Genomic DNA, 13489 nt, shown 5'->3' on the forward strand with positions numbered 1-13489 from the left:
CCTCCTCCTCCTCCTCCTCCTCCTCCTCCTCCTCCTCCTCCTCCTCCCTCCGGCTCTTCTCAGAATGGCGTGTCTTTGCTTCTTCGGAGACTTGGCTGTTGGAGGGATAGAGGCTCCGCTGGGGCTCGTCCGCTCGCTCTCGGCTGTGCCCGCCTCCCTCTGCCCATTCCTCTGTGTCTGCCTTGGTTGGGCCTTGGGCATCCTCCCCTGGGGCTCCTGCCTCCTCCCTGCTGGAGGACCCGTGGGCTTCCGAGGCATCATCTGGGTCTCTTAACAATCTTACTTCAAACTTTGTATTTTCATTTTCAGTTGTCTCTTTGTCTTTGACGTCTTTTCTACCTATAATGAAAATGAAGAGTAGGTATAACTTCAGAATTGCTTGCGGTTGGACAAGCACCAGCCTCAGCAATCACTACAAATCCTGATGACACTGAAAATTGCTTGGATAATTATTTAATTTAATGAAGAATCTACTCAGATTCCTTTTGAAAGTAAATGCTATGAAAGCTCCTTGACTGTGTTTAAATCTAGTAATAAACTGTCTATATTTTTATGTCTTCGTAATACCCAGCCAGCTTCTCTCATTGGTACTGCCAATGATCAAACTGAAATCCAGATATGGATTTATGAAATATTAGAATTTAGAAGCAGAAAAAAATCTTAGAATTCATCTAATCCAGTCCAACCTCTTCTTTTTGCAGACATTGAGACTTAGCATGGTATAATCCAAAACCATTGTTTCCATATTTTCTTCACATGGGAGTTAAAAAGTTGGCATTATGTGAATAGCTCTAACAGTTATCCAGCTAGATAGCTAACTAGCCAAAATAAGAAATATCAAGATTCAGAGGAGGATTTAAACATTTGAAATGATTAGTTTATATCAGACTTTTATTATCCAATCAACTGTAGACTCAACCTAGCAGTATGTGATCTGTAACTTAGTAGCTGGTGATAAGGGTGTACATTTCTTGCCTAAGAAAACTACATATCAGTGGAAAGGGCCATTTCTTTTTTCACTCAGGTTCCATGTACCCAACATGTTCTCAGATGTTGGGAAGAAACTTCAGCACAATGAGTTCTCTTTGTGTTTCCTGAGTCAGAGTACATGGTATAACTGATATTTTAATTAAATGCTGTTCTCGTCCACCTTTTCCAAATATCAATAGCTCCTTTACCAAACCCTCCTCAACTCAAGGGCACCTCAGGAAAGGAGATAGGCAGTTAGCACTGTCTCAGTTGTTAGCTGGGAGGGCTTGGATTTCAACCTATGTCACAGAGTTCAGATAAAATGCCTGAAGCCAAGGCCACTGACAGCTTTGGGTCTACACTGCAGGCACCGTATGCCCAAGTGCTGTTGAGCACTTCAAATGTGGCTGGTTCGATCTGAGACATGCTATATATGTAAGATACACATCAGACTTCTGAGAATAAAGAATAATGTGAAATAATCTCAACACTTTTTATATCATTATATGTTGAAATAATATTTTGATGTATTGGATAATATATATTTCAAATAGATCAGATATATAAAATTATATATCGGAAAAAAATTGGATAAAAATAAAATATATTATTGAAATTAATTCCACCTGTCTCTTTTTACGTTTTAAATGTGGCTACTATAAAATTTGAAATTATATTTGTGTCTCACATTATATTTCTATTGGGTGGCACTGATAAGTCATTTTGAAATGATATTTGCAAAATGGAAAAAAATTATTTGTTTTGTAAAAATGTCCAAGAAATAGTGGACTCTCCGTACCTCTCTGTTTAAAGACGAGTCTGGCACGATAATAATATTCTCATGTTTATGAGGCAATGAAAATGTCCCTGGCCTTTTCCAGACATCTGAGGGAAGGCCCATCTGTCTCCAGTCTCTTTGCCTCTTAAAAGCCAGTGGTGGTGTGTATGGCACTGGGGCATGGCTAGCCAGATGGGCACAGGGAAGCATGTGGCTCTGGGCAGTGCTATTGACTAAATGTTTGTGTGATTCCAAAATGTTGAAGCCCTCATCCTCAATGTGACAGCATGTGGAGGTGGGGCCTCTGACAGGTAATTAGGTCATCAAGGTACAGCCCTTACAATGGGATTAGTGCCCTAAGAAAGGAGATACAAGAAAGAGATGATTTCTGTCTCCACCAGATGAGGATACAGTGACAGAAGGCAGCCATCTATAAGCCAGGAAGTGGGCCCTCATCAGACACTCTGACCTTGGACTTCCAACGGCTGTAACTGTGAAAAATGAATGTTGGTTGTTTAAGCCATCCAATCTATGGTATTTGATATAGCAGCCCGAGCTGACTAAGAGAGACAGATACTGATGTCATTCTGAGCGTCGATTGAAATAGAGCTGATCAGACAAGATCTCAGCCTCCAGGGGCAGAGTCACTGTGGCCCCTTTCCTACTGCCTACTGGTTTGTGAGTCTTAAGTGTCAGGAACAGAAGTATTTTTATTTTTTCCCAATTAAATATGTACTGCCTGAGCAGCCTGTGCCTGAGGCTTAACTCTTCCTACTAAATTTAGCTTTAAGTCCCCGCAGGTGAGCCTAGAAGAGGGCTGTGATTAGCAGCACACACTCACTGACAATCTATAAAATCAAGGTGTGAAGCTCACGCTTACTTTCAAACAAAAACAGGGAAATGCATCTGTCATGCTGTAAGAATGACCAGCTCAACCCTAGTCAAAGAGATTCTTGTACCTGTTAAGAAAATGGTCTCTTAAATCCATAACTGTCCTACTCCCCAAATACTCATTTGCTTAGTGAGTATATGCTGACTCAGAGACATGCAAGTAGGAGTGGGAGTGGAGATGGGCGTGGGGTGGAACAGAGGCTGTATAAAGGCATTCATCTAACCAGTCGGGCAAAAGCTCCTCCAGTCTTCTGATCAGTTTAGGACACACCAACAAGAGAGAGAAAACTAGAATAGGATAAAAGTTGCAAACTGGTGCCTCACAGGTGAATTCTGTTTGACCTAGACAGCAGTTTTAGTACATTTGAATTCAGAGGCGATACAAAAATACCAGGAGATGTCTTTTAAAAATCAAAATTTTAACTTCTTTTGAAAAATCCCAAGATCTGACAACACAGTCTATATTTCTCCATAATGGGATTAGAGCTGAGAATTATCTGCTCCCCCTCAGAAAAGGCAGGTGCCCTCCAGTCTGTGAGTCATTTCCTGTCCTGCCTTACTCCTTTGTGTGATTTGTCTGTCTAGCCCTGGCTGGTGTTTAAGGCTCAACCACAGAGGAGCTCTTAAACCTTCCCCATCTCAGCATTCTGTCACTCTCTGGGTATAACATCTCCAGGATCCTTAGATACATGGGTCATTTGATTTTTCCCAGTTTCCCTATGCCTCTCTTAACAGACATCAAAAGACCTCAGGGCATAATCAGGGCTGGAGCAGAGGCTAGAGTTACTATGCCATAATCTAAGGGCTAAGATCTTGACAGGCAGGCATAGGCAACTTTTCCTAAGCAATTGTGGTTCTTTGGTGATCTGATAGGACAGACCCCTCACTTTTGCACTGGTCTAGTAAACAAAGGAAGGGAAAGGGAGATACCAAGATGGGTTTGCCAAAAGGAGCGGCCTTTACTCTCTGCCTAGTGACCCACTCTGCTCTTACTCACTTCCTGTAACTTCTGGAAAAAAGAAGTTGGAAACAAACTCAGAAAGAGGTATGTGGGATGGAAGTGGTAGGAAAGCTTCCATCCACTGTTTCTGGGGTCCCTAAAGGCTCAGGCCCCCATAGCTACCATTGTTACCCTGAAGCCCCCAAAGGCAGATTGAGTTAATTCAGGTTACTCTTCTTCTTCTTTTTTTTAGACAGAGTCTCTCTCTGTCACCCAGGCTGGAGTGTAGTGGGGCGATCTCGTCTCACTGCAACCTCCGCCTCCCAGGTTCAAGCGATTCTCCTGCCTCAGCCTCCCGAGTAGCTGGGGCTACAGGCGCATGTCACCACACCCGGCTAATTTTTTGTATTTTTAGTAGCGACAGGGTTTCACCATGTTAGCCAGGATGGTCTCGATCTCCTGACCTCATGATTTGCCTGCCACAGCCTCCCAAAGTGCTGGGATTACAGGTGTGAGCCACTGCGCCCATCCTCAGGTTACTCTTCTGGCCAATCGCTATTTGCTTTTTTACCATTTCATGCGTGAGGGTTCATGTGTAGCTATAGCAAGAGAGTCTTGTCTGGCAATGAAAGGTGGTTTTTTTGTTTTTGTTTTTTGTTTGTTTATTTTTGATGGAGTCTCACTCTGCCACCCAGGCTGCACCCAGGTTGGAGTGCTATGCTGTGATCTCAGTTCACTGCAACCTCTGCTTCCCAGGTTCTAGTGATTCTCCTTCCTCAGCCTCCTGAGTAGCTGGGATTACAGGTGCCCACCATCACACCCAGCTAGTTGTTGTATTTTTAGAAGAGATGGGGTTTCACCATGTTGGCCAGGCTGGTGGCAATGAGAGACTTTTTTTTTTTTTAGACCTAGCCTTACTCTTGTTGCCCGGGCTGGAGTGCAATGGCGCAGTCTTGGCTCACTGCAATCTCTGCCTCCTGGGTTCAAGCGATTCTCCTGTCTCGGCCTCCCGAGTAGTGGGATTACAGGCACTTGCCACCATACCTGGTTTATTTATTTATTTATTTATTTGTTTATTTATTTGCATTTTTAGCAGAGACAGGGTTTCACCATGTTGGCCAGGCTGGTCTTCAACTCCTGACCTCAGGTGATCCACCTGCCTCAGCCTCCCAAAGTGCTGGGATTACAGGCGTGAGCTACTGCGCCCACCTGAAAGATTTTTAAAGGTGAAAAAATAAGATAAAATCTACTGTTTACAGCCTGACTAAAAGTTTAAAAGCAGAGGACAGTGTTGAAGAGGGCGGTGTTGTCCAGATTTGTTTGAATCAGTTTGGTTCCATGCATAATAGAGACTGCACAGTCTTGTAAAATTGACCTCATAATGTCAATTTCAAATGGGTACTGCTTATATCACTGTTCAAATTTTATTTTCAGCAGAAATGGTTTCATATTGAGAACACTTCACAGGCTGGACTCAGAAAGCCATTAGTCTGCCTCACTGGAATGCACTGCCTCTACCTGAAACCCTTGCAGTTCTCAGGCCTGGAACTCCTGGTACCATTTGGTGGTACCTTCTATTCTGGTAAGCTGTGCATTAAAATATTTTAGCTAATTTGTTGTGTAAATAGGCCAGAAGTGTTAAGTCACCTTTCTAAGATTCCTGCTTCTCAAAATTCAAAATCCTGTTCTAAAAATCCAAAATATGGAACTAAGGAATTTAAGAATGGATAGACATCTGAAAGACTGTCATTGAGTTCAACTCCTTCGTTTGACTTTGAGGAAATACACCTAGAGAGACAAAGGGTGTTTCCCATAGTCGCACAGCTGCGAAGTGGTAAAGCAGGAACTAGGAGTCATATCTTCTGTCTCCCAGATACTGGCTCAGTCAATCAACACTCTTCCTAGTGCATTATGCCCCCAGGCCATTTGTAGAAAAAGAGGAAGGTGATGTGGAGGGAGTAGGAACAAGGAGCACTGCAGCAACAAAGATCTGCCTGCAGTGCGGGACACTTACTCTTCTTCAGGACTTGGCGGCACTCAGGCGTGATGGGTGGAGTGCTGGACTTCGACAAGGCATTTGAGAGGACCTCAATGATGCAGCGAGTCACCTGGGGGAAAACCCGAAAGCAGGTTGGAGAAGCTGGTGTCACTGGATGACAGACTACTCAACCCAGAGCTGCTGTCAAGGAAGGCTTGACTACGTGACCTGCGCTGATGCAGTATTCTTAGGGCAGAGATACAGATTTACAGGAACAGAATGAAATCTTCCAAACCTCTAACAGAACAATGCAAGAAGGCACTGATTAGGGATTATCTGGAGAAGGGAAATAGACATCTGTTTCTGAACCAATGGCGCAGCTATCCTCAGGGGCGCTAAACCATCCTGACAGGAGATAGGAGCTCACTGCAGGAGGGGCATCCCTTGCCCACATTCTGTCAGCGATGAAAACGTGGCTTTGTAAGATTACGTCATGCGTGTATTTGGTTTGGTGTAATAGGGACTGGGAGAATCTAGAGTCTAGATACAAGTCTAGATTCTAAGATTGACATTGCAACTTACCATTTCTTCATTGTGGTTCCTGTTATCCACTGGCATGGAACTGACAGCTTGCAAGGAGAAAAAGAATGGAAAATGACTTGAGTTGGGTTTTGGAAGCTGTGTGACCCCAAACCCACAAAATCACCCCACATTAGTTGTTGTTTTTCACCTGGCAATGTCTTAAATATATTTGAAAACAAATGTTATTTTAGATCCGGTATAAATCAAATCTAGACCACAGACAAGGAGGGGTCTTGTGGGGTACCAGAAATACCCCTTTTTTAAATCTCAATGCTGGTTACATAGGTGTGCTTATTAAGCGTATACTCATGATCTGTTCAATTTTCTATATATTTTACTTCAATTAAAAGTTTAAACTAGGGCCAGGCGCGGTGGCTCACGCCTGTAATCCCAGCACTTTGGGAGGCCAAGGCTGGTGGATCACGAGGTCAGGAGATCGAGACCATCCTGGCTAACATGGTGAAACCCCGTCTCTACTAAAAATACAAAAAATTAGCCAGGCATGGTGGCATGCGCCTGTAGTCCCAGCTACTCGGGAGGCTGAGGCAGGAGAATTGCATGAACCTGGGAGGCGGAGGTTGCAGTGAGCCAAGATCGTGCCACTGCACTCCAACCTGGGCGACAGGGCGAGACTCCATCTCAAAAAGAAAAAAAAAAAAAAGTTTAAACCAAACTAAGTCTAATAAAACAAGAATGCCCTCCTCGATCTTCTCTGCCTACTCCAAATGGGTAAAGATCTGTGGCTCTCTCTCCCTATCTCTGTTTCCAAAAATATATCCTCCCAAAACTTATTTCCTTGACAAAAACATGGTTATGGGTGTCTTCCATAATTAATTACCTCATTTTTTACCTGCAAGGCCTTTGCCTGAACAAGCTCGTTTGTGCATACATATCAACATTGTGTTTCTCTTCCTCCACGCTGTTTGCAACCATGTAAAGAACATGGCAGATATCTAACCCTCCTAGTATAGCATCAAGTCCATAATATATGCAAATTGGTGTTTAACCATTGGTTTATAAGAATATTTTAAAAGAAAAATTTTAATTTATTTCAATAAAATTTCATGGGATTCTGCCTATCTTACAACAGTGTTTGAAGTTGCTTTGTCTTCTTAGAAAATGCTTCAGGTAATTTTAACTTTTCAGTGCCATTTTTTTTTCTCTCTCAAAGCTGCTTTGATTATTTTTTCACTTTGACTTTGTTCTAAGCCCTTTCTATTAGAACAGCCCAAAGCATTTACATATAAGTCCATCTCCACAGTTCTCCTGGCATTCCCTGTAGCAGGCAGCTGAGCAGGAGAAGCTCAGTGCAGAAAATTATTTTAAGTCCCTGAGAAGAGAGTAGAGCTAGCTACTCTCAGTGGGCAAGTTCTCAGACATCAGACATGAAAGCTATTCAAATGCAGCAACACGACCTTTCCTTGCAGAATGCAAGGAAAGCCTCTTTAAACATTCCCCACCCCCTATCAATTACATATCATGGGGCTCAACCTGGAAATAAAACACCCATTCATTTACTTTACTAAATTTTTCTTTTCAAAGGATGATCTGGGATCACTTCAATTGTTTCAAGAAGCCCAAAGTTATGCAGTCCATTAGAATCATTAAAAAATATTTGAGAAGTAGCTAACGAGCTAAGAGGACCCCAAGTTTTTCCTGAAATGCTTATCAGGCAAGATCCAGTTGACCCACTTTTGGTACCCAAGGTCCAATATACTCAACTGCTCTTTCATCCTCCAAATGGCTATTTGAGAACACATCCACTTCAGCACGTTCTCTTTCCACCGGAAATCTGTAATTTCCTCTGGAAATAAATGACTATGAGAGAATAACTCCCCTAATAAATCAGATGACTTTTAAAAAATCCTGCTTTAGTAAGCCTTCTTGATAATGCAGTTTCTTGCTAATACTTTCCCTTTTTTTTTTTTACAAATGTAAAATAGATGTTTTTATTAACTACTGGTATTGCCAAAGTATTAATAGTTACCAGATTTGGGGGCAGAGAAAGATTTTTCTTTTATTACTCTAGACAACTTGTAGCTTAGGTTTGTATTTATGAAACCGTTGTTTCTCTGACTGAGGCTCTTCAGATCCTTTTTGATGGAAAAAAAAACTAGGGTCTGCTTTGGAACATACATTATACATCTTGGTGAGATAGCTAGGTGCTTCTGTATTTTTCCAGTAAAATTTGTGACAACAAGGTAATAGCCGAAGGCATGTTGTTATCCTTAAGGTAGTTCAGCTTACTTTTGTATGTAGTAAGCTTCAGGTGGCACAACAGAAAACCTAATGCTCTCTGTCTGTAGGGATATAAGAAAAAAAAAGAAAACTTAATGCTCATGTGAAAAGTAAAGCAATCAAATGGTACAAAAATTATCAAATAATGTGGTAAATCTGAGAGTAACTTCTGATGTATTAATATCTAAGACTACTAAGGTTTGATACCAGATTGAAAATATAGCTGTAAAATAAGTTCAACAAGCTCTTCTGAATTTAGAAATCATTTTCCTGGCCAGGTGCAGTGGCTTGTGCCTGTAATCCCAACACTTTAGGAATCCGAGACGGGCAGATTACCTGAGGTCAGGAGTTCGAGACCAGCCTGGCCAACATGGTGAAACCCCATCTCTACTGAATATACAAAAAGCTGGGTGTGGTGACCCACACCTGTAATCCTACCTACTCAGGAGGCTGAGGCAGGAGAACTGCTTGAGCCTGGGAGATGGAGGTTGCAGTGAGCTGAGATGGCACCATTGCACTCTAGCCTGGCCAACAGAGCAAGACTCTGTCTAAAAATAATAATAATAATAAAATAAAATAAAATAAAAAAGATAAAGCATTTTACCTAGAATAATATGGATATCATTTTACTACTTCCCTTATATTAATTTTTAGAGTGCACAAGAGCTTCCATAGGAGGTTGTGCATCTCCTTTCAGAAGTTCTTAAGGATAAGTGAATGAGCTAGATGGTTTCTTGAGGCTTCCCCCAGCCCTGTAATTTTGCAAATAACCAGCTCTACTTGAAGGCTAACATGTCTCATTGCCAGAGGCTGCGGGAAGGTGGGAATGGAGAGGTACTTGCCAATGGGTTTGTGGTATCTTTCTGGGGTGATGAAAATGTTCTGAAATTTGATAGTGGTAATAGTTGCACAATCTGCAAATATACCAAAAACCACTGAATTATATACTTTAAAAGGGTGGATTATATGATATACAAATTATAGCTCAATTTTTAAAAAGATTATGTCTTCATTTTAGCTGCTATTAAAATATAAACTTTTATTTAAAATATTCTGTTACATAAGAGATCTGTAAGTATTATACCACAATAGTTAAATCATTCCCACAAATGTCACTGTTTTTGTGGTCTACAGCCACCCAAGCAAAGCAATTCTTTTCTGAAAGTATTTTGACCAGAAATAATTCTAAATATTCATTTGATTTTCTTTAATGAAATTGAGAACATTTATTGACAATTTGTAAGAATGACAAGAATTTTAGCAAATTCTGAATGTATATAATTACGACTGGCTTTCATTTTGTCTCTGCCTTTTGGATCTAGTAATTGCTGCCAATAAAAGCTTCATATTCATGGATGGCAATATCTCAATTCTAGGTAGGAGACTCAACCTGATATGAACAATTTTCTAAATCATTAAAAGACCTGAAGAAAACCTGTAGTTTAATTTGGTGCTAGTATACTTACTTCTCAATAGTCTCAGTATCTCAATACCTATAGGTGACTCTACTTCAACACACACACACACGAACACATACACACTTCAGATCTTCAGAGATGATTTGTTTGAGATTCAGGGTAGTTTGAAAGATTAATCCTACAATCTTCCATACAAAAAGGGAAACAGTCAAATATCTACTACTTAAAATTCTATCCTCCTAAATTGACAAAGACATTTTGTTTTTTTTACTACTCCAAAGGTACTTCTGTGGTTATTTTGTACTCTAATAATTTTCCTGGAGTACAGAAGTCAAAATACTGCGGTTTCCATTCATAACTAAAAAATGAGGGGCGCATGTTCTCAGGACTGCTGAGCCTTTCACAGGTTAAAAAAAAAATAATTTCTTTGAGTGTGAAATTAGAAATTACCTGTCCCTAGAGATGGAAATACAAAATAGAGAAACATATTAAACTTGTACATACATGAGCACACATACACACACACATTATATATGGACATGTTAAGAAAAGGGATATTTCTTACATACATATGGGACTCACTTTTATCTCATCATACTTACATGACAATAACAGTAATAAGGGAAATTATGCAGGCACTAAATAACATCATACATGTATTTCTGCCTCTCCGTAGTCGCCTGGCTTTAAAAAGCCAAACAGATACAGAATCAGACAACAGGGTCTCTCTAGACGGGCAGAGAGAGTGTGACATCTTAGAAGCGAATACGAAATGTGGGGTTTCCTTGGAGGTATGGCACGTTTTCTTCCTTCCTATCTAGAGGAAAACTCAGATATAAAAAGAATGAGGCTCCCTTGGTTGGGCTAAGAAGCCCTCTAGCTTTTTCCAAGTCAAACGGGTGGGAGGAGTTGAAGGAAAACACCCAGGGAGGAGAAGAAGCGAAGCAAGAGATAAACCTTCCCCTCAACCCCCCGTCTCTCCCGGGATCTGCCAGCCTGGCTGCGGGAGCGGCGGGGAAGAGCGAGGCTGGCGCTGTCCGCGGTGCTGACCGGCCCGCCGCGCCCACTCACCCGCCAGCCCCACGGCTCCCAGGAGGCTGAGAAGCAGCGCTGGCTGCATGGCCCCGCTCGCCGGCCCCTGTGCGGAGAGGAAGATGGCGGCTGGACCGGAGAAGCGAGGCGCAGGAGGAAGGCCCGATGGAGCAGCCCCGGGAAACCAGCGTGCCTCCTGGTCCCCGCGGTGTGGCGCGGCTGGCGCAGGCCCCGCTCTTTTAAAGGGCAGGCGGGGGCTGCAGGGCCGGGAGGGGCGGGCAGCCAGGAGCGGGCGCCCCCTAGCTCAGCCCTGACGTCACGAAGCAGCACCCCCAGGCGGCGACGCAAATGGGCGGAAATTTACGCCAGTCCAGTCGCCTGGTGGGCAGGGTCTGGAGCGGGGGTGGGGGAAAGGCGAGCCAAAGAATGGAGGGGCGAGGAGAGTAGTGCAGATCTGAGACGGTGGGGGAGGCGGGAGGTCCCGCTTAGATTGCCTCAGCCTACTCCCCATCTTCCTCCACACACCTTCAAATCTAAAACCGTGTGTTTGAGACCGTATGCATGTGTGTGGTTGTGCTGAGATGTGTTCATGACGAAGTCTGTTTGTGTCTCCTCGACCTAGCTGAGGAAAAGACTCCTGCTAACGAGAGAGAACTAAACGGTTGGTCAGGGAAAGTGGAAAAGACAGTGATAGTTTTAAAAGTTAAAAGTGCAGCCGGAGAATATGGGACCTGCTGTTCCCTCAAACTTTTCTTTTTGTCTTTGTATCTATCTACCTATCCGTGATTCTATCTCCTATTCATGACTCTGTCTTTCTTCCTCCTCCCTCTCTGAATACATAACATATACACGGTGAAAAAAAAAAAAATCAGACGGTACAAAAGGATTTACTATAAAAGTCTCCCTTCCCTCTTTGTTTCCAGTTCTCAGGTTCCTCAATTCCTCTTTTCATCAACACAACTTTACTACTCTCTATAATTTAGGTTTGACTTATTTTGGAACATATACAGTTGCATCTTCTTTTGAATGATGTATTACATTGAATGGATACAATAGAATGTATTTAAACAGCTCCTTTTCTAATGAGTATTTATTCAGGTTGTTACCCTTTGGTCTTTAATTACTCCTTTACAACATAGCCTTAGTCTCATGGGTGGGTCTTGTAATAACCTGCTGGTAAGAAATAGTCAATACTACAAACCCTGTGTGAATCCTCTCTTGCTTTCAAATTGAGACAGTAAAGTATTTTTGTTATTATGTGTGAGAGAAAGGTGAAAGCATCTTCCAGAATATTTTTGATGTGGGTTCCCTCAGCCTAATGAGCAATTGGGAAGAAGCAGCAGGCAGGTGACCTGCACAGAAGAGGAGTAACACAGGCTTTGCGGAACGGCGTGAGACTTCACTGGGCTCTCTTCATTCAGGGAATGAAGATGTCTGCATGCACAGCTCAAGCGAGGTATCAGTTTAGTTTTCTTGAAAATTAATGAGGTTCAAATTCTTTTTGTATGTGCTAGGTGAATGGTTACATCTTCCTGAAAAAGCTGGAAAGTATTTCACCAAGATCACAGCCACAGAATAATTAAAAGAATAGTCTTAAAAAGGATATTAGTGGAGCAATGGATAAATGTCAAATAAGATCTATAGGTTACTGTGTTGTATTGTGTTGTGTTGTGTTGTATTGTATTGTATTCTATTGTATTGTATTAATGTTAATTTCCTGATTTTGAAAACTGTACTGTGGGCCGGGTGTGGAAGCTCACGCCTGTAATCCCAACACTTTGGGAGACCGAGGCAGGTGGATCGCCTGAGCTTGGGAGTTCAAGACCAGCCTGGGAAACGTGGTGAAACCACATGTCTACCAAAAATACAAAAAAAAAAAAAAAAAAAAAAAGAAAGAAAGAAAGAAAGAGAGAGAGAAAGAAAATTGTACTGTGATTATGTAAGAAAATATCCCTGTTTTTAGGAGACACACCTTGAAGTATTTAGAGGAAAAATGGTATCATATGTACAACTTCCTTTCACATTTTTAGAAAAAAATATAAAGATAGAGAAAAAGAGAATGCTAAGGTAAGTATGGCAAAATGTTAGCATTCAGGGAATTGAGGAGAAAGGTATATGGGAATTTTTATACTCTTTTTGCATCTTTCCGAAATCTGAAATACTTTTAAAATTGAAAAAAGAATATTTGGGGCACAAAAGAGTTCCATTTAAAACCTCTGTAGAGCAGTAGGTACAGAAAAATAAGCGGTTGAGTGAGGGCCATTCCTTGGCTGCAGATCTGCAGCAATCTTTCCTCTAGAGTTGAAATTATATAAGGGTTCTAATACTCTTTAAGATGCACTGATTGCCAACAATTCTTTAAAGTTACCACCTTCCAGGAGCATCTGCATCTCGATTTTCCAGTGATTTCCTTCTCTTCTTGCTCCCTTGAAAAGCATGGAGTTAAACAATGTTAACGTCATTCTGTGGCTTCTCAGGCTGGGGGCTTGGTCTGAGTTCATTACTCATCAAGTCCTGACGTAGGAAAGATCTCTTCATTATTGTCAACTGGAATGAAGGAAAAAAAAGGCAACCCTTGCCTACAGCCAGTTCCCACATTCAGACTTAGCTTTCTTTTTAAATTTTTCATCGTTGTACAAACTTTTTATGATTTTTGCCTTTCA

At 41.8% G+C, this 13489-nt stretch overlaps 1 protein-coding gene across 1 annotated transcript in view; it reads right to left on the minus strand.

Moving 5' to 3' along the window:
• Positions 1-10929, minus strand: part of CHGB (chromogranin B) — a 13506-nt gene extending 2577 nt beyond the window's left edge. The window contains exons 1-4 of the mRNA XM_026456125.1: positions 10866-10929; positions 6139-6185; positions 5593-5686; positions 48-339 (exon numbers count right to left, since the gene is read on the minus strand). Coding sequence (XP_026311910.1) covers positions 48-339; positions 5593-5686; positions 6139-6185; positions 10866-10914 — 482 coding nt within the window. The 5' untranslated portion in view covers positions 10915-10929. The remainder of the gene's footprint in view (positions 1-47; positions 340-5592; positions 5687-6138; positions 6186-10865) is intronic.
• Positions 10930-13489: the final 2560 nt, after the last annotated feature.

The sequence above is a fragment of the Piliocolobus tephrosceles genome, chromosome 20, assembly GCF_002776525.5.
Source record: "Piliocolobus tephrosceles isolate RC106 chromosome 20, ASM277652v3, whole genome shotgun sequence".
In the NCBI taxonomy this organism is placed as follows: Eukaryota; Metazoa; Chordata; class Mammalia; order Primates; family Cercopithecidae; genus Piliocolobus; species Piliocolobus tephrosceles.